The sequence below is a fragment of the Dromiciops gliroides genome, chromosome 5 (genome assembly GCF_019393635.1).
Source record: "Dromiciops gliroides isolate mDroGli1 chromosome 5, mDroGli1.pri, whole genome shotgun sequence".
NCBI lineage: Eukaryota > Metazoa > Chordata > Mammalia > Microbiotheria > Microbiotheriidae > Dromiciops > Dromiciops gliroides.
Window position 1 is genome coordinate 80766631 of NC_057865.1, and position 21619 is coordinate 80788249.

At 37.8% G+C, this 21619-nt stretch overlaps 2 protein-coding genes across 7 annotated transcripts in view; both read left to right on the plus strand.

Annotated features, from left to right (window-relative positions):
* Positions 1–20550, plus strand: part of LARP4B (La ribonucleoprotein 4B) — a 206483-nt gene extending 185933 nt beyond the window's left edge. For all 6 annotated transcript variants that reach the window (XM_043965354.1, XM_043965353.1, XM_043965351.1 and 3 more), the window contains 7 exons: positions 4249–4355; positions 5184–5435; positions 7240–7285; positions 11375–11539; positions 18126–18250; positions 18896–19007; positions 20176–20550. In XM_043965354.1, coding sequence (XP_043821289.1) covers positions 4249–4355; positions 5184–5435; positions 7240–7285; positions 11375–11539; positions 18126–18250; positions 18896–19007; positions 20176–20493 — 1125 coding nt within the window. In that variant the 3' untranslated portion in view covers positions 20494–20550. The remainder of the gene's footprint in view (positions 1–4248; positions 4356–5183; positions 5436–7239; positions 7286–11374; positions 11540–18125; positions 18251–18895; positions 19008–20175) is intronic.
* Positions 15691–18107, plus strand: LOC122727673 (solute carrier family 25 member 39-like). The gene has a single exon (XM_043965356.1). The coding sequence runs from the start codon at positions 15770–15772 to the stop codon at positions 16829–16831; it is 1062 nt and encodes a 353-aa protein (XP_043821291.1). The 5' UTR covers positions 15691–15769; the 3' UTR covers positions 16832–18107.
* Positions 20551–21619: the final 1069 nt, after the last annotated feature.

Sequence of the window (21619 nt, forward strand, 5' to 3'; positions counted from 1 at the left end):
GAAAACACTTAAATATTTTTCTTGTCCTGTTTCTTTTTCCCAATGTATAAAGGGTCTTCAAGAAAGATAAGAGAACCTATGTAAACTAGATTTCATAGAATTTCAGGGCTGGGATGAGCTTTCATTTTGCAAATGGAACAGACCTAGAGGAATCATGGCTTGACCAAGTTTAAATAATTAGTGGTAAAAGCAATTTTAGAACCAGGGTCTTCAATCTCAGTGCAATGTTTTCCATGGTGCTGCACTTTTTTTTTTTTTAAGTGAGGCAATTGGGATTAAGTGACTTGCCCAGGGTCACACAGCTAGTAAGTGTTAAGTGTCTGAGGCCGGATTTGAACCCAGGTACTCCTGACTCCAGGGCCAGTGCTCTATCCACTGCGACACCTAGCTGCCCCTTACTATTTATTTTAGTTCTACAGTCAGATCACATTTGTTCTTAAAAAAAAATGTCCATATCTATTTATTTAAAATACATATGGATTATGAAGGTAACTAAACCATTTTTTGCCTAGTCAGTAGCCTACTTTGTCAATTTCAAGTAATTTTGAAAGTATTGATTAAGGTAAACTGAGATAAAATGGTCTGATCATGATCATGATTAGTTAGGCTAGCAGTAACCAATAAATTGGGTCAGTGGCCTCTCTCAGTGACCAGAGGACCCTAGGTAGGGCTCATCAGCTGTAATATAGTTTTGGGGAATACAGAGTTGGGTAGGTGGGGAAAACAATGCAATTGGTTACACAGTAAACAGCATTGTGAGGGTGGGGAAAATATAATTGGTTATTTTAAAGAAAGTAGACTTTGGGGGTGGTAACCATCCCTTTCTGACAATTAGAGAATGTTAATTATTTTATGGGACCCATCCACATCTTGCAGTCCTTGTCAGTAGACCTGAGTTTGCAGACTGCCTAGTGCTTTGAAGGGCCTGTTTAGCTCCTGCCCTCCCCCTTAATTGTACAAGAACAGGCAGGGATGGACAGTATACTTTTGGGGGATGATAAGTTAACTTGTAACTTTAGCTCAGAGGAAAAGCTGGCTTTTTAGAGCATATAATCAATTAAATTTCTATAGAAGAGATTAGAAGTATTATTATTTTTGTTATTTTCACTTGAAATATGATGTCTAGGCTTTTTTGAGGAGTCATACCATTCAAGGAGTATAATAATTTCTACATTCTCTACTTAATCTGTTTTCCAGATTTTTGCTTTGCGATAGCTTACATATTTTATGTGTTTATTCTTTTGTTTTTAATAAATTTCTTGTTTAGTCATTGACTTATATTTGTTCCATTCTAGTTTTTTGATAGTTTGTTGGTTGGGTAAGATTTTATATCTTTTATGCAAAGCTGTTAATTCACTTTCCAAATCTTTCTTTCATAATTCTCACTTCTTTTCCCATTTTTTTCCCCTCTAGAGCTCTCATTGATGTTTACAATCATTTTTAGCCTTTTTCTTTTTAATTCTTATTTCATGTCTACCATGAATTCTTATTTCTTTTATGCCTAAGTTGTCTGGAGTCATTTTCCTCTGGGTTTCCGTCTTGAGAATCCCTGTCCCCAGGGATTTGTGGTAGGATTCTTTTTTTTTTGCTGGGTTTTTTGTTTTTGTTTTTTTCCTCATTTTCCCAGCCTACTTCCTTATTTTGGACTTTATGTTAGAGCCAGGCTTTGCCCACTTGTTGAGTGGATAGCTCAGCGGAGTTTTTGTCTTGGAAATGTTTACCACTTTCTTGATGGGTTGAGTCTTGTGTTACTCCAGAATCTCAGTAACAACTTAAGTTCAAGGCCCACAAGTTTTTGAGCTCCCCAGTGTAGGCTGACTCAATGCAAAGTATGATCATTGCCCTTCTGGTCTGAGCCCTGAGTTCACAACCTGAGATTGGGTCTGGGCAGTAAAACTGTGGGCTTCCTTCTGATTGAAAGATCCAGTAGACTGCTGCTGGATTTAGCCAGCCAGAAAGCCTTGCAGGTTCAGAGTGATTTCACTGCAGGCTCCTCTTTGGTCTTCTGGTTTCTGCCCTGCTTTATTCTGTTCCAGATTGGCCTGGAGGCTGTAGGTGAGACCCCACTTTTGACTTCTGGGGTTTAGAGCCATAGAACTACTATTTGTTTCTAAACTTACTTCTAGCTCAGTATACAGCCTAGGATCTAACACTCCTACTAAACATGAAAATCTGTGCTTATGTACAGGGCCTTTCTTCAGTCAACCCCAGAACTGGGTAACAGAGTTGCCAGTTGGCACCTTTTACTGAACTCTTCACAAGACCAGAATCCTCTTGTATGGGTCTGGGTCCTCTTCTTGCCCAGGTGCACTACCTTGGAATGGTCTACACAATTCTCCATTCGCTTTTGTTGAGATGGGCTGGTAATATGATTTAACTGTAATTTTTTTCTTGGATTTCTGGATAAAGATTCATGCAGGTGCATTTTCAAGCTCTTTATGGAGTAGTAGTGTTGGGGGCACAGCTGTATTCTTGATAATCTGCCATCTTAAGTTGGCTGAGAAATTTGTTCTTTTCTTTTTCCCTTTTCCCCCATCTGTGCCTCAAACCATTATCACTTGATTTAGGAGGGCTCCTAATTAAAATGAAGTTACTTTATATCAATATTTATTACCTGTTTTGTCCTTAAATTATCAAGAAATTACTTTTTGAAATCTAAATTCTAAAAAAAATGTCTATGTGAAATGACATTTCTTGAACTTCTCAGTCATAACTGTCACATTGTGAAGAAAATGCTTATTCCATTAGAATTATGTTTAACAAAAAGCACAAAAAATTTTAATTATTTAGAGACACTGAAATTATTCTTATTCCAGATTTAAGTCATAGGAACTTTCTCTAATAGAGGAATCTGTGTTGTAGATATAAGATTAGAGAATGGAAAGAAAAAGAACACTTTTATAAAAATTGAATGTTAGATCATTAAAATCTTGCAAACAAATGCAGAAAAGCAAAAATATTAAAAGCATCTTTAGTGAACTGCTTTGCATAATCTTCATTTTGATAAATTCTCCATTTTTCATTGCTTTGTCAGTTCTTTTGATTACATCATTGGGAAAAAATCTCAATTTGTTGTGGATCTTATTTTTTTCCATTATTTTCTTTAGTATTAAATATGATATATATTTGATACATTCCGATTTTCTCTAAGTACAACTTTTAGTCTCTTCAACAAAATACATTTGCACAACTTAGGGGAAAAAAACACCATACCACAAAACAACATAAGGTGGGGCAGCTAGGTGGCACAGTGGATAAAGCACCAGCCCTGGATTCAGGAGGACCTGAGTTCAAATCCAGCCTCAGACACTTGACACTTACTAGCTGTGTGACCCTGAGCAAGTCACTTAAACCTCATTGCCCTGCAAACAAAAAAACCCAAAAAACCACATAAGGTAGCAGCCAGGTTGGTGGACACAGAAACAAAAGTCAGTTCAGTCCATAGCTATCATCCATTTCTTCTCATTGTAGTCATTTTTTTTCTTTTGCCACGTATTTTCTCAGATTTTTGGAGTGTCTTAGCAATAGTTGTATAGAAGTCAGCTTCAAAAGTATGTTGTATAAGAAGCCTAGAATATAGATAGCTGTGATATAATAGAAAGAATCCTGGACTGGGAATAAGAAGATAATGTTCCAGTCCTGGTTTTGCCAATAATAAGCCCTATTCCTCAGGCAAATCATTCCTCCTTTCTGAGCCTTTCCTCATCTGTAAAATGAGGAGGTTGGACATTGTCTTTTTTACAGATAAGAAAACTGAGGTCCAGGGAAGGTGACTTATTTGGCAAGGTCCCACAGGTAGTAAACATCAAGAAGCAGGATTTAAGCCAAAGTCCTCTGAATACAGAGCCAGTTTTCTTTTATCTGTACTGTCCCTTTGAACTCTGAAGTTCTATTATTCTTTGTTTCTTTATGGAACAACTATATATGGAAATAGAGTCTAGACCAAAGCAAGCATGTAAAGAAAGATATATGCCTGGTTTTAGGAGCTGAATGTAAGCAGCTAAAGGTATTAGAGATACAGAAGTATTAAACTGTGCCAACTGAGAAATAATTATTAGGGGTTTTCTTAAAACAGTATGGACAGTATAAGTATGAAAATAGGCTTTCATTTGATAGTGAAATGTGGAATAATAAATTCTTTATATCCTTTGTCACCAAAAAAAAATTAAATGAAACTAAATTAACAAATTGTTTTGTTTGCTGTTTTCTACTTCCTTTCTACCCCCTACCCTCACTCTCTACATCTAGGTAACACCATTTCCAAATACTGGATTTATCAATGGGTTTACATCTCCCACCTTCAAACCTGCAGCATCTCCTCTAACTTCACTCAGACAGTATCCTCCTAGAAACAGGTAAGTCAAAAGACTCAAATATTTTCCTTCCGCTCTTCCACCGCTTTCTTTCCCTTCCCCACTTCCAGGCCAAGTAGAATGTAAACTCTTTAATGCCTGGAACTGTTGCATTTTTTGGTCTTTGTCTCCCAGTACCTGACATATAGTAGGGGCTTAATAAAAATTTGAATTAAATTGAATTTATTGTTTTGTTTATTTGTACATTTCAGTAGAAATAATACTACCATGTAGCTTTCTTAATGTAAATGTGTCTATGTTTATTCTTTAAAATAGAATCCTAAACTTTAAAGTTAGATGAATGAGGTGCAAATTTTTAACAGTTATTTCTTGTTTTGAAAATCATCCTAAGTACCAATTCTCCACCAGAAATAATAGTCACAAATAATGGACATTGTTTAAACAGGACACTCACTATTTCATAGAGAAATGGACTTTTAAAAAAAAGTTGATATTCATATACACGTAAAGGATATATTAGCTACCTATTTAAATATTGGTTACTTTCTAGCAATGGCTTCCTGAACAGGTTTCACTTTTAAATGAATGCCTTGAGAACAAAACTGAATTAAAGGAATCATAAATTGTAGTATGAAAATTTTCTGTATGGATTGTGGAGGGGGTTGGGAGGAATGAGCTATTTTGTGGTGCATAAACTTTTTCAAGTAAAAATCTATTTCCCTTGAGAAAGATAATTATTAGTTACACTTAACTATTAGGTTTTAGTTGAAACATATCTGAAAAAAGTATGAACAAAATCTTGACAAGATTTCTTAAATGGATTTTTGATGATAATCAAAGAATTAAAGATATATACAAATAAATTTGCAGGAATCCTAGTAAATCTCATCTGCGACATACGCTACCCACTACAGATAGAGGACCTGGACTATTAGAAAGTCCTACAATATTTAATTTCTCTGCTGACCGCTTAATTAATGGTGTCCGGAGTCCACAAACAAGGCAACCAGGACAGAACAGAACACGGATGCAAAACACTTCAACTTATGCCAAGAGGGATATAGGAATTGGGCGAATGGAGCCGAATAATCTTGAATCTTCTTCAGTTTTAGGTAGAGGGAGGTAAGTTATATAGAATTAAGTATACTTTATAGTGTGAATTTTTTAAATCTAAATTTTTTACTTCTAGCTTTCAGCCATAACTAAAACAAGGGATATGATGTGTACTACAATAGTACATAGTTATTGACATACATTTGGTATGTTGTATTGGCCATTCATTATATCTTGGGAGCTACTATTCCAGTGAATCCAACTTTTATCCCTGTCATGCTACCAAACTGCCATGCTGGTGGAACTTAATCAGCTTTGAAGTACAGTTGTTCACAGTCACTTTACCTGGAGAATTTGGTGACTTAGAAGAACATCCCTATTCTTTGCTGCTTTCTTTATTTTTTACCTTGTACCTACTTAGCAAAAGCTCATTAATAATAAACTTATTCCGTAACTTTCTGTGTATACTACTCCTAACTCTCACACATCTCAATCAGTCAACCTTCTCTTCTTCTAGCCTCTGTCTTTGTCATACATAATTCATCATATCTACTCTGAGAGAAGTGGATTTTTTTAATTTTTAAATTTTAAAGTAATAAACATTTTTATTTATAGTTTCGGGTTCCAGTTTTTATCCCTCCTTCCCTCCTTGAGGCAATAAGTAGTATAGGTTATACATGTACAATTATGTAAAACATTACTATATTAGTCATTTTGTAAAAGAAAACTTGAATAAAAGGGAAAAAATGAAAGAAAGTGAAAAGTAGCCTGCTTCAGTCTGTGTTTCATCAATATCAGTTCTTTCTTTGGAAGTGGATAATATGCTTCATCATTAGTCCTTTGGGATTGTCTTGGATCATTGTATTGTTGAGAATAGTTAAATCTTTCACAGTTCTTCATCTAACAGTATTTCTGTCTCTGTGCACAATGTTCTCTTGGTTCTGCTCACATCACTATACATCAGTTTATACAAGTCTTTCCAGACCTTTCTGAAATCATCCTGCTTGTCATTTCTTATAGCACAATAATATTCCATCAGCATCATATACCACAGCTTGTTTAGTTGTTCACCAATTGATGGGTATTCCTTTGATTTCCAATTCTTAGCCACCACAAAAAGAGCTGCTTTAAATATTTTTGTGCAAATATGTCCTTTTTTCGTTTTGGGAATGTTTTTGGGATATAAACATAGCAGTGGTACTTGCTGGATCAAAGGGTATGCACAGTTCCATAGCCTTTTGGATATAGTACCAAATTGGTCTCCAGAATAGTTGGATCTTTTCACAACTCTACCAACAGTAGTATTTATATTTGCCACTCTGATGGTGATACCTCAGAGTTGTTTTAATTTGCATTTCTCTGATCAATAGTGATCTGAGCATTTTTTCATGATTATAGATAGCTTTGATTTCTTCATCTGAAAACTGCGTGTTCATGTCCTTTCACCATTTATCATTTGGGGAATGACATGTATTTTTATAAATTTGACTCAGTTCTCTATATTTCAGAAATGAGGCCTTTATCAGAGATATTTGTTTCAAAAATTCCCAGTTTTCTGCTTCCCTTGTAATCTTGGTTACATTAGTTTTGTTTGTACAAATGCTTTTTAATTATATATAATCAAAATGATTTTACATTTTGTTTTTACTCTATATTTTCTTTGGTCAATGAGAAGTAGATTTTTTTTAACAGGTAGTGTTCCAGTACAGATTTTTAAAAAATTATTTATAATCTAAAGTAGCATGTGGAGGTAAGTAATACCTCCACAAAAGCAAGTAAGGATGAAATATGGTTTCTTTATAGGAGTATATGAGAGACAAGTATTTTTCTAAGGCTCTAGCTTTAATGATTGGTTGTTCTTCCTCTTCCCTAGGAAAAATTCCTATGGCTTTCGGAAAAAAAGAGAGGACAAGTTTACAGTGAGTAAACATTTGTAACTATCCTTTTTAGTTTTATTGTTTGGTCTCGAAAGCATGAAAACATAATTATAACCATATTTTATACAGGTAAAACTTTCTAAAGAAGTGTGTTTAGGTTAGAATTCTAGATTTCCAATTGATAATAATTGAGTGAGTATCTGGAGGGGGGGGATTAGAGAAAGGACTGGTAGACCTGCAAACTGCGTCCTTTCTCCTCCCCCCCCCTTCCAGAAAATCCTCTGTCCTTGAGACTTTATCATCAAATCTCATCAGGGACAAACCCAAGGGAACAAAAGCGATTCCTTGTCTGGATTCCTGAAGGACTAATGGGGTTAAACCACACCTAGAAGGAAAACTTGGCCAAGTCAACCAATTAACCGCAGAGTTCTAAAGGGACAATTCTATAGCTCTCAGCTTTACTCTCTTATAACTTTTCTAGTTTTCACATTGCTACTGGAAAAACCCCATAGCTTTTAACTATATGGACCTTCATTGGAAGATGGTGCCTCTGCTTTTTAGTATGCTGTCTACATTCAGTTGACACTTTTAGGGGCATCTACTGTTCTAGGATGAGAAATATACAAAGGTGACCAACATATTGCCCCTGACCTTGAAGTTAGGTAGAAAATTGAGTAGAGTGAAATAAGAAATACACAGATAAATACAATACAGAGTAGAGTATTATTGTTTCTAAGAAGTATTGAATGTGGTGACAATTTGAGGGTCCATGGGAAATCACTACTTACTATTTGGGGGAGGGGATTTTATTTACCATTAGATAGACATGGTTCACAATAAGGTTTTCTTGAGTTAAAACTACATCAATGCAATTTGAATAAGAATCTTAGATCATATTTTTTAATATTTTGTGGAAAGAACTGAGTTGATAAAGCAAAGTTAATCTTCACAAAAAAATCATTTCAAAAATTAGTAAGGTATTTAACATTACTTACATACAGCTCACCAGAATCCATTGGAAGTAATAGCAGTTGTGATTTGGAATGTAATTTGTTGTCATTTTAGCTATGTGCCTGACCTATAATGTTAAGGGTGCTAATATCTCTTAGTTCATTCTTACTTCAGATACAGGGATGGTGGTAGTATGTTGTTTGAGAATTAGCCTTGCCACCATGTGATTATTCTTGTGATAACTTATAAAACTGTTTACTGTTTCCTTAGTTTGGATCTGCTTACAGAAGGTAATATCAAGAACACAGAAATCTTAGCTTTTTTGAAGTACACTAATTAACTTCTGCATAAACAAGAACTGGAAACCATTTTGAAAAAATTGCTCAGTAATTCAAAGAAATAGAATACTGTCAGTTTGGGATTGCATCTTTTTTTTTTTTTTTTAAGTGAGGCAATTGGGGTTAAGTGACTTGCCCGGGGTCACACAGCTAGTAAGTGTCAAGTGTCTGAGGCCGGATTTGAACTCAGGTACTCCTGACTCCAGGGCCAGTGCTCCATCCACTGTGCCACCTAGCTGCCCCCGGGATTACATCTTTTCTATAATTTAGCCAACTTAAGCCAATCAGCAAGCATTCATTTATTGCCTATTATGTGCCAGCCACTGTTCAAAATGAACCCAGTCCCTTCTCTCAAACAACAACAGTCGAATGGTGGAGATAAAATGCAAACAACTATGCATAAACAAGTTGTATACAAAGACAAATTCAATATATATAATCAGCACAGGGAAGGCAGTCATGAACAAGGATCAGGAAAGTCTTCTTGCAGAAAGTAGAACTGTAGAAGAGATGCAAAGGAAGCCAGGAAAACTTGAAGGCCAGAGGTGAAGAGTGAGAGTATGAGAGTACTAGGTATGGAAGATGGCAGGTAAAAATGCCCACAGTTAGACAATGGAATGTCTAGTGCAAGGAACAACAACAGCAGCATATAACATAGGAAGAGAGTGTGTCTGAGAGTGAGTGTGAGAGTGTATGTCGTGGGAGGGGTGATATGATCAGATGTGTGCTTCCATTGGACAGCTGAATGAAGTATGAACTAGATGGGGAGAGTATTGAGGTAAGACGGTCATTCAGCTGAATATTGCTATAATATTCTAGATAGTATAGACATGTGGTAAAAAGGGTCTGCACCTGGGTGGTAGCACAGTGGTAGACGTGTTCAAGAATTGCCATAGTCAAAAATTTCATCAAATTTCGTGGCTCTTATGATTCTCTAAACTGAACATGACAGGACATATCTGTAGCCATGCTTGGGCTTATACTGAAAGCCTTTTCAGCTTGGGACAGCCTGCCAGACTTGTATTCTTTTGGCACAGCCTTTCATATTCTGGGATCATTGGTCGTGCTTCACTAAAGCTTTTAAATAGGACTAGTAAAGGCCCTGAAAATGAAAGGATTGGCCAAGATGACCACTGAGGTCACTTCTAATTCTAAATCTATGGTCCTATCAAATAGTCACATGATTTTGTATGCACTAGAATATTGTATTATATTAGATTCTAATGCAGTAAAAGTTTTGAAGGGTCATAAGGTAATGAATAAACAAGTAACATGGTATCAGCAAGCTTATAGAACTGATACCCAAGCCTGTTTTTAGGGACTGTATTTCCAAAATTTTCAGGACCTTCATGAGTTTTTAACTTTAGTCATCTGAGTGCACATTTGTTACTTCTGCTGTATCACATTGCCCTCCTCTGGTTAATAAGTGTTTGGAAATATGGTCTCTATCACATGACTTAAAAAAAATTTTTTTTTGTAAGTACAAATAAACATCTACCATCATTGAAGTCTAAACTATGTCTAAGTATGTATGTTTTGGGTTTGGGTTTTTTGTTTTTAGCATTTGGTTTTTCTATTTAGGTTGATTTTATTCTTGAATCTTAGATGTCTTTTCCTTAGTTAGAAAGATTGTCATTATTATGGTTTTCTAATGTTTGCCAGCTTTTTCACATTCCTGTTGAGTAAAATCTGGGTTAATCTAGTTGACCAGTCCCATTATATTTATAATTTTTCCTTTTCTTTCCCTTGTTTGCCTAACTGAAGACTTCATAGCTTCAAATCAGTCTTTGACCCATTAAAGTAGGTATCCAATAAATATCCAAGTGCCTTCAACATGCCAGGCAGTGTGCCAAGTGCTGGGATATAAAGCAAGTATATTGATATTCTAAAGAAAATAAATGTCCTGTTTTTAGCTGAGATTTTGGACTTGCATAAAACGTTAGAAATTATTCTAAGGCAGTAATGAATAGTTTGACCTTTTAATTACTGAGTGCTTAATATGTACATCAATCATTATACTACATTAAAGTAATTATTTCAGACACTATTGAAGTGTATATTCATTCACTAGTAGTTACAGATTGCTATGCTTTTTCAGTTCTTGTGAATTTTTAAATAGCTTTTTTCTTTTCTAAAATTATTTTTGTCATTAATATTATTGGTGCTTTTTTTGCATCAATCAGCCATGCCTCATACTTACTGACCCTCCTTACCCCCAGCCTCCCCTGTGATAAAATTGCTAAGCAAAATTCCCTGTCCCATGACTTTATTTGAATGCAAAATTCTACACCCAAAGAGCCTTGCCCCCCGTCCCACTTCTCTTCCTCTTTGAGGCAAATATCAGTTATTATAAATTATGTGGCTATTATAAAGTTCCTTCTTATTCATATTTAGGGGTCACATCTAAACAGTCTAACCACCACACTTAGGCTTTCTTTATAATCTGCTGTCAGCTAGGAAACCAGATAACTAAGCTTATCAAAATGCTCTCCTAAGATAAGAGCAAATTGAATCTAGACGACCTTCTTAAGCTTTTGTTCATAAACTCTCATGCATATTTTGCCATTTTAGAGGTCCTTTTTTGTGTACTTGTTTCCTGGTTTTCAGCTGTGTTCAAGGTTAAACCAACAACACTTATTAAGCACTTTGTGCCAGGCCTTGTGCTTTGAATATAAAGAAAGGCAAAACCAAACCAAAAAAAAAAGTCCTTGCCTTCAAGGAGCTCATGGTAGAAGCTGCTTTAGCGTGATGTTTAAGGATGGATTTGTTGGTTCAGTTTAGATATTAAGCTCATACCTTTTGCTATCTCTCTGTGAGTATTGCCTTTCTTTGTTTGTTACAGAGAAGTCAGACTCAGTCTCCAACACCACCAAAGCCTCCATCTCCTAGTTTTGAATTAGGCTTGTCTAGTTTTCCACCATTACCTGGAGCTGCAGGCAATCTGAAGACAGAGGATTTATTTGAGAACAGGTTGTCTAGCATGGTAATGGGAACATCAAAAGAAAGAGTAAGTAACATGTATTATAAAAGGGGGGAAAAGTATAAGTACTTTGGATATACTCCCCCCCACCTTGAAAATGTGTTTATATAATAATGAAAGCATCTGCTTAGATTTATATGTCACTAAATGAAATGGAGGGGAAAACATTTAAACTATTTTCAACTCAATACTGTGGCATATAACTAACTCCAGCAGCTCTAATCAGGTAAGTGGAGAGTTGGCCTTAGGTTGGCAAAAATCTGGGTTCAGGTGTCAATTTACCTCTCTGGGCCACAGCCTCCTCTAGTAGTCTAAAATACACTGTGTTTGTGCCTACCCTCATTGAGCTTTCAGCAGTGCCTGGATGTTGCAATATTCACCAGTGGACACTAATATGTTTCTGTTCCTAGGGTGATAACTAGGAATTAGATTGACATTTAGCCCTGTATCCATAACACACACCTTTGGCTTCTGGCTCACCCCAAATTCCCACCTCCTGCCTACCTGTCTGGATTTACCCAGGTTGTACTTCCCCTTGCTCCTGCCTTCTGTGAATATGGACTTTGGGGCCTTATAGAATGCAGTATCAGCACCTACCTTTGCTTAACTAAGGCATGACAATGAGCCTGGACAGTGTGCCAGTGTGGTTGTGCCAAATCTTCACACTGGCTACCTGATTTCCTGCCTTCCCTATCTTAAAACCTTGGTGATCCTGTTCAACTATACATTATCCTCTTATACTGCAATCTTTTGCCTCCTTTGCTTATTATGCCTTGCCAGCCCCCAGACTTGTGTTATTCACACCATCTACCTCTACTCCTATTCTTATTTAATGGAGCTGGAGAAAATCACAAAACCATGCTTGTTTGAGTCATCTACAAATTTATATTGCATAATTTTAATTGGGTCCTCACTATAACAAGTAACCTCAGTCATCATCATGGCTATCTATTCCAGACCATTTCTTCCTTCCTTGGCACATTCTCCATCAGATCTTTTAGCTAAAGATGTGGTCTTCTACTTGCTAAACAGATTGAGAAAATTCATTGGGAGGTTTCTCTTCTCCCCTTTTCCTCTTGTCACATCAACCAGGTATCTCCTTCATCCCTATATCACATGAAGGAGTGACCCTCCTCCTTGACAGTGCAAACTCACCCATGTACAAATGGTCCCATTTCATTGTATTCTCTAGTTGATTGCCCCCTTGATTATTGCAGCTCTATCACTGAGCTTCATTCTCTGTTTATTAGTTGCTTCCCTACTACCTACAGACATGTTCATCTCTCCCCATCCTTAAAAAAATCTTCGGGGCAGCTAGGTGGCACAGTGGATAAAGCACCGGCCCTAAATTCAGGAGGACCTGAGTTCAAATCCAGCCTCAGACACTTGACACTTATTACCTTGCATCTGTACTCTGTGATATAGTGTATACATTATAGTGCTTTGTCTCCACTATTAGCATCTCTTTGAGATGGGGGAGGGGTTGGTTCTATGTTTTCTCCTTGTTTCTCTGCTGCTTAGTTAGCACAGTGCTTCACATATGGTAAGTGCTTAATAAATGCATGTTGATGATGCTTATGACTTCCTAATGTACCTTGGAAGCATATTGTCAGGAAAGGCTTTTAATTCATTTTATGTAAATGGGTGGTTTTCTGCAACAATTCCTTTGGAATTGTCTTGAATTATTGTATTGATTGGAGTTGCCAAATCTTTCACTGTTGATCATCATTACATTGCTTTTACTGTGCACAAGGACCTTCTAGTTCTTCTCACTTCACTTTGCATCATGTTCATATAGGTCTTGCTATATTTTTTCTGAAATCAACCTCCCTCCCAATTTTCTTGTATCACTCCAGTTTTTCCTCTCCCACTCTGGGCTAGCTCTTCCAGGGATTCGTGTTGGGCTTGTATCTAGTTAGCATTTTTCTCTGAGGCTTTAGTTGTATTTGTTTTCACATTGTTGACTTCATCTGAGTTTGTCTTCCCTAACACTGTAGTGGCTTTTTATGGTCCTTTTTGTTATTTGCTCTTTTTTTTTTTTTAAGCCTATTTCCTGACTTTGAACTTTATGTTAAAGTTGGGCTCTGCTTACCTGGGTTTGGAGGAAGAACGTCAGGCTTTTTCATGCTGCTCTTTTCAGAGCTAATGGGGGATGGTGGTGGGGGCAGTGAGGGAAGGGGCTCTGCAAGCTTTTGGTGCTTTCCAAGGTGGTGTGATCCTAGAAGAGGTATGGTTGCTGCTCTCCTAGTCTGTGCTCTCATCTTTACCAAGGAAGGGCACCTGGTCTCCTGGAGCTTCAGGTGCTAGTGCTCCTCTCTGCTTTACAACTGTGACCAGGGTCCCTTCTCCCTTCTGACAGACCACTGGTGCTCCCCTCTGCCTTGAAACTACAACCCAGAAGTGTGTATGGGCAATGGAGTCGCCGATCAGTGCCAAATGTACCCAGTACCAGCAGAAGGTCCTTTGTAATCTCTTTCTGACCAGTTGTTCAACCCCCTTATCTCTGCGTTGAGTTTCTAAAGCTGTTGCTGCTGTGACAGCTGCATCCAAGACTTGCTAGTGCTACCTGCTGTTGTGTTCACTCCCACTGTCACAGAGCTCTCCTGTCAAACCTCCTAAATTGTCTTAACCTGGAAAACGTGTCGTATTCTGACCTTTTCTTTTTTCTGCCATTCCACAATCTGATGTGAGGAGTTATTTGAAAGGAAATGTTGTGAGAGTCCAACTGGGTTGCTGCCTATATTCTGCCATTTTGGGTCTTCCCGTCCCATATTCAGTTTCGATGTGGGTACTCTTTAAATTGTAGCAAAGCACAACTCAACCTTGCTTCCTCATCTTGTGCTGTTCTTGTCCTTTTCCTTCCATTTAACTCTTCCTAGAGTTAAAGGTCCAGTAGGTCTTCCTCTTTGTTTGTTTAATACTCTGACTAGAGATTCTTCTCATGGCATGATTGGCTAACCGCCTTTATCCAGTCAGAGACGAAATAGATGGTTTCTTTATGATGTTTCTAATGCACAAGTTATCTGTTAGTAATATGAAGTCATCTATGTCACACTCATTGTTTTAATATACAGATATAATATAAATTTTTCCCTCTGTACCCTCATTTAATGACACTGTGTTTTTCTCTTACATAGATGAACCAGTGTGTTTAGCCAGTCCCTACCTTGAAATTCTGTTCAATTTTTTTTACAAGTAACACTGCCATAAATGTTTTCACAATGGAAGTCCTTTTTTATTTTTATTTTTTTGCTGCAGGGCAGTGAGGGTTAAGTGACTTGCCCAGAGTCACACAGCTCGTAAGTATCAAGTATCCGAGGCCAGATTTGAATTCAGGTCCTCCTGAATCCAGGGCCGGTGCTTTATCCACTGCACCACCTAGCTGCCTCCAGGAAGTCCTTTTATATCACTTGTTGATTGCGAAATTCATATATTTCAATTTCACCAGTGACCTTTATCAATAAGTTTTAACATTTTAATTTTACAAATTTTGACATGAGGTGATACCTCAAAATTGTTTAAAGTTACATATTTTAAAATTATTAGTAAGGTTAAAAATGTTTTTCAAATAGTTACAGGTTTTTTGTTTTTGGGGGGGAGGAAAGGTCTATACCCATTCCTTGAGTCATTTTCTATTGGACACTGGGTATTATTACATGCAAGTACATTTATGTCCATTCCTTAACAGATTCTAGGTTTCATATTGCTCTCTGAGAGGGGAGTACATTTTAGACATGGTGGTTTAACCATATAAAGGTATGGGCATGGAAGTTGGATTTCTTACAAGAACTAAAAGCAAATAGGCCTATTAGTCTGGATTAGAGAGTTCCTAAAGGAGAACAGTGTGTAGTAAGACTGAGAAGTTTGGGTTTTATTACCGCCTTGATACTTTAAAAAAGGACTTCAACTTTTTCCACTTGTAACCACTTTTTGCCCTAGAAATTTTTATGGGACATCAGGTATATAGGTATATAAAATAGCTATATGTAACCTTTTACTGTTGCCAAATTTTTCAAGACCCCCACATTCAGTTACAGACTCACAGTTTAAGAAGCTTTTCCTTAAAAGAATGATACCTGACTCATTTGTTTTTCTTCATACTTCCCTTATCCAGTTATATAAAGTAACCTATTAGAATTTTTATTAGTGGGAAAGCAGCGGGCGGCGGGCGATGGGCCCAAGGCTGGGGAAGGGCCAGGATGGTCTCTGGAGGACCCTCGCCGCCCCCAGGACCCAGCGCTTCCCCACCATCCACTCATGCGTGAAGCAAGAGGTAGTGTAATGACAGAGAAGGCACCTAGGGGCATTAGCCCCCTGCAGCAGATGGTGGCATCAGGCACAGGGGCCCTTGTTACCTCCATTTTCATGACCCCGCTGGATGTGGTAAAGGTCCGACTACAGTCCCAGCGCCCTTTTCCCACCAGTGGGTTGGCAAAATCCAAGAGATCCTGGAGCATCCCCTATACTAAATGGAAGTGTATGCTATACTGCAACTGCATTCTCGAGCCCCTCTATCTGTGTCAGAATGGTTCTCGCTGTTCCGTCTGGTACCAGCATCCCACCTACTTCACAGGCACCCTGGACTCCTTTGTGAAGATTACTCGGCACAAGGGTGCCAGGACCCTGTGGAGTGGCCTCCCTGCAACTCTAGTGATGACAGTGCCCGCCACCACCATTTACTTTACCACCTATGACCAGCTCGAGGCCTTCTTATGCAGCCGAGCTGTGACTTCTGACCTCTATGCACCCATGGTGGCAGGAGCTCTGGCTCGACTGGGCACTGTGACTGTGATCAGTCCCCTGGAGCTGGTGAGAACTAAGCTTCAGACTCAGCATCTGTCCTACCATGAATTTGGGGCCTGTGTCAGGGCAGCCATGTCCCAGGGCGGCTGGCGCTCTCTCTGGCTTGGCTGGGGTGCCACCGTGTTGAGGGACGTGCCTTTTTCAGCCCTGTACTGGTTTAACTATGAGTTGGTGAAGTCGTGGCTCTGTCAGATGGCAGCCAAGGACCGGACCTCTGTCAGTATCAGCTTTGTGTCTGGAGTCTACTCAGGAACAGTGGCTGCCGTGCTCACACTGCCTTTTGATGTGGTCAAAACTCAGCGTCAGATGGAGTTGGGAAGCCTGGGAGCCTTGAGAGTAACATCCCCACGGTTCCCATCCATCTGGCTGCTGCTCCGACGAATCCAAGCTGAGTCTGGGGCCAGAGGACTCTTTGCAGGCTTCCTCCCATGGATCATCAAAGCAGCCCCTTCCTGTGCCATCATGATCAGCACTTACAAATTGAGCAAAAACTTTTTCCAGAGACTGAACCTGTAAAAATGCCCTCGGGGACCCTGAGAGAGAGAGAGAGAGAGAGAGAGAGAGAGAGAGAGAGAGAGAGAGAGACTAGGGCACCATGCAGGGAACAAAACTCCCCTCTTCCTCCATGCTTCTGTTTTCTCCCCACTCTCCTACAGACCAAATGCCCCCAGCTCTTGGTTCACCTCCTCTCCTTATTTAGAAACAGAATTTGCTCTTGTCCCTTTGTTTTTTTCTCGGTACATCTATCCCTGGTCCTGCTTTGTCTTAATCTCCCTCTTGTTGAATCCATTAAATCCAAAAAAAAGAGAGAGAGAGAATTTTTATTAGTAATATATTATTGTGATATGTTATTTTGGATAGTATTGTCTACTTTGCAGGGGGGATTGTACTGGTAACAAAAGTATGCTAATATATAAAATGTGGTAAAAAATAATGAGAAATTATAGCTGTAAATGAATTTCAAATAGGAAATAATCTTCTAGTCTATAGTTTAACTTGGTATCAACTCAACAGTGAGGTAAATATAATTTGTTATAGTCTGCTACACTTCTTTTTTCTTTAGGAATAAGATCCTCAATTTAATTAATGCACCTACTATAATTTCCTACTTCTCAAAAAGAATGGTTCATTAGATTAATAATCTCATTTTTGTGGACACTAGCTCTTCTACTACAGATCACCTTTTGAGTGATCCAGCCATGTCATCCCATTTTGTGCATTTCTTATCTGTATCTTTACATAACACTTCCATCAAGATTCCTCTCTACGTTCTAGAGTCCTTCCTCTGGTTGCTGTAATGTTTCAAGTAAGTCTGTGCACTGCTCAGGCTATCCATTAATTATAAATCATTCTAACTATGTCACTGGCCTACTTCCTTTCCCAATCATGCATGTTCGTAAGTGGAATCTATAATAGTAAGGTAATTATAACATGGACCTTACCCACCACATTTCTCTCTCATTCCTCTGAAATTTAGGGAATCCATAAAAAGGAGAACTCCCCTATAGGTTTTTCTTTTGTTTGGTTTTATTAGAACAGTAGTTGGCAAACTTTGAAAGGTGAGGTGCCAGAATTCCAGTATTTCAGTTCCTATTCTTTCATTGTGTATCCCTGTGCACTAAAATATACCATTTCAGTGCTTCCTACAATCCCCCAATTGTTTAGCATTGTCATCATTGATTGTCGTAAGTTTAGTCAGTGCTGGACCCCTTTTTTACAAACATAAACTGCTTTTTTATATAAAATTCACCTATTTCTTGTACCTCTTTTAAATGAACTGAATTAATTTATTTTGTTTTTCCCTTTTTAGCCCCTGAATGTGGATGCAAGTACAAACACTATTCCTGCAGTAATGCCTAGAGAGCCTTCAGTGTCAGGTTCTTCTGTTCTGTCAGCAGCTTATGAACAGTCTCCTTCCCCAGTCCAGTTACCTGAGTAAGGATTTGAATTTTCACAACTGTGTCTTTGGTTTTATTAATTTTGAATCCAGAATTAGAGAAGACAATAAAGATCTGTCTATTAAAAAGAATATTGTTTTATGGTAAGCTGTTAGTAAATTTTTAAATTAATTTTTAAAAATCATAAGAACTAAACCTACCCTTTAAATTGGGTATATATTCCCTAATAAAAAGCCTGTATTACCCCTTCAAAAGATATATATACACACAGCTGTTACTATTACATAGTTTTACTGAATATATTATTTGCTGATTGCAAATGTTAATATATGAAAAACAAAATCCTATACAAATTTCCAGCTTAGTTCTATTTGTTTTATGTACTTGAAGTTAGAGAAACCTTGAAAGCAAACACATTTATTATTTCGGTTGTCCCTGCTTATCTCTTATTAGTGAAATTTTGCTATGTGTGGAAATAACTTTAATTTTGTCATTATCTGATTAATTATGAGGATGATATATTTATTTTACATCCAGAGTTTATCTTTTGATAGAATTCTGTATGTACAAATTAATTTTTTTGACAACTTTTTATTACTTAGCTCTAATACTTGGGCATCAGATATAAAAGTAAAGGAATCTGTCCTCATTTTTCAGATTTACATGTGACATTGTTTTACAGAGAATCCAAGATTGTGGAAAACAAGCAGAGGGAAACACACAGCGTGGAACGGCTTCCTTGTGCCCTCACTCCCACTGCCTGTAGATCGGTGCAAGTCAATGGAGCTCCTGCAGTATGTCTTTAACACCTCTTCTGTCTAAATTGACTAATATGTTTATAGTATACCTCTCCCAAGTCCTGCTCAGGAGGCTCATTTTAACTATGCTCTAGGTTTTCTCACCATTATGAAGTAATTTTGGTACTGGGACATTGTTGCAATTCACTGATTTTTCTTTTAATGGCTTCAGTAATCTGTCATTTATAGTTTTAAATACAAATCAGCCACTTATCAGAAGTGAGTTTCCAAAGCTCTTTTGTATTCCCCCTTTTATCTCCTCTCCTCAAGACTCTTTTCTTTCTTTTGAGGGCACCATTACCCTTGCAGAAACTGTGTGATTTTTTTTTTTTAATAATCATTTACTTCCCAAGTTTTGTCAGTTGTACCATCAACACAAGTCTTGTCAGTTGTACCATCAACATATCTTGCTTCTATCCCCTTCTCCCCACTCACATGGTTAGCACTTTAGTTTAGGCCTTTATCATGTATGACCTAACTGATTATTGCAGTACTGTCCTAATTGGACTCCTGACAGCTAGTCTTTCTTTCCTCTCTGTCTTCCCCATATCCTGCACTATCTTTCTAAACTACAAGTTTCCCTTATCTCCATAAATCCCCATCCCTAAGCCTCCGTGATTTTGAGGTAATAGAATTTTTAACTAGTGGTCTGTTGCTAGTATTAATCAGTCTTTAGTAAAGACTTGTAAATTACATGACATAGTACTAAACACTCAGAAGCTTTTGAAAGCAAGTAGAGGAATTTTGACTTGCATGCTTTTTGCTAGGGTTCCTTAGGCAGTTTTCAGTCTTCCTGTAGAAAAATTAATAGAGGAAGGATTATATTCATATTATCTTTTCTCAGTGCTTTCTATTTTTCTGTATCTTTGTTCTTTCCTTAGAATCTTTTACTCAAACCTCAAAAATTCTTGATCACATGCAATCGGACTAGGATAAGAAGCAGTCAGTTTATACTGAAATTTCATTATTTCTAAGCATTGACTAAAAAACATTGTCTTAACCTTAAATTTAGGTCTTTTTAAATATAGAATCAAGTTGAAATTGTTATGTTTAATGTGTTTTACTTTTACCTGCTGAGTTTCATTTATACTTAACCAAGTTATTACTAAAGAGTAATCATTTTGTGCTAATAATTCAGGTGTCTTGTTTGTACCTCATTTCCCAGGAATTGAGGAAGCCCAGTTATGCAGAAATTTGCCAGAGAACAACTAAAGAGCTGCCTCCTCCTCCTCCTCCTCCTCCTCCTCCTCCTCCTCTTTTACAAGCTCAGAAAGAACAGAAGCCAAACTCTGCTGGCTGTGGGAAAGAAGAGAAGAAGCCCACTGAGCCACCGGTGGAGAGATGCCGAGAACCCCCTCCTTCAAAATCAAATCCAGTACACCCCAAAGACCAGAGGAGACAGTCAGGCCGCAGATCCCCACCTCCATCCTCTGGGAAGCGTTTGAATAAGGAACAGAGCACACCTCCCCGATCTCCCCAGTGAACCCTCTGTGTGTGTGTGTGGGGGGGGTGTGTGTATGTGTGTGTGTGTTTGTGTGTGTTGGTGGGGGGGTGGGGGGGGGAGGGGGCTGTGGAAGAGTTCTGTTTACCAAGGTTTCCATTCAGAGTACGGAGCATGAGTTGCTGGTTAGGAGCTTGCAGTGGTACATGAGGCATATGAAATGCCTTCAAGTTACTTTTCTTCTATGAAAAATTATTTTCCCCTCTTGAAAAACAGTCTATTTTTTCAGGATTTAATTGATCTAAACCTTAAGTTTAGGTTGGTGCTTAACTGGAGGTGATGCATAAAGTCTGATTTTTTTTCAGGATAGAAAATGCATTTATCTTAACAAATTGTATTTTTTATTAAGCCTCCATGTGGCTATGAATGCAAGCTATATATATATAGTGAGTTTTTCTAAATTAAGCAGAACTCTACTGCTTCATTTTTTTTAAAAATAACTGGTCTGGAAGTACATACCTTAAAATGACTAAATAGACTGATGATGGCTGGTGACAGCTAGTATTGTGAGTGCAGGAAGAGCAGATAAACTTGACAAGATGCTGGCACGTGTAATTAGGAGGAAATTTTTTTATTAGGTTATTGTGACTCATTTGGGCATAGGAACTTGGACTTTGGGGTTAACTAAATAGTTGATTCTGATGTTTTAAAAATTTAATTGGTATTTGATCTTCAGTGCAAATGAATGATAAATATCCTGTGGAGAGCACCATAGAGACTATGTTTGAGTTTTGATTTACTGCAAGCGAGTAACCAGCTTCTCACTCCATATTAAAGTAGATTAGCCTGCATTTAACAAATTCAAAGCACATTGTGAATAGAAGGAAAAACAATTCCATAAACTTTCATTGTGGAGAGGTGCCCATAGATATATGTTACTACAAGGTAGCACTGTCATGGTTTTTTGGTTTTTGTTTTGTTTTGTTTTTGATAACCTGAAAGTTAGCATTCTTGGTCTGACAAGGAAGCTGATACAAGTCACCACTGTACCTTCTGGTTTCCCCTTGTCCTATGCTCATGCTTTATGTAGATTTCTTTCAACTCTGCCCCAAGTGCTCTTTGAAAGAGTCCATATATTTAGTCAACTGAGGGTTGACGTCTTCCTGTA

Coding starts and splice junctions, on each gene's coding strand:
- LOC122727673 (XM_043965356.1), top strand. CDS start 15,770: ATGCGTGAAGCAAGAGGTAGTGTAATGACAGAGAAGGCACCTAGGGGC.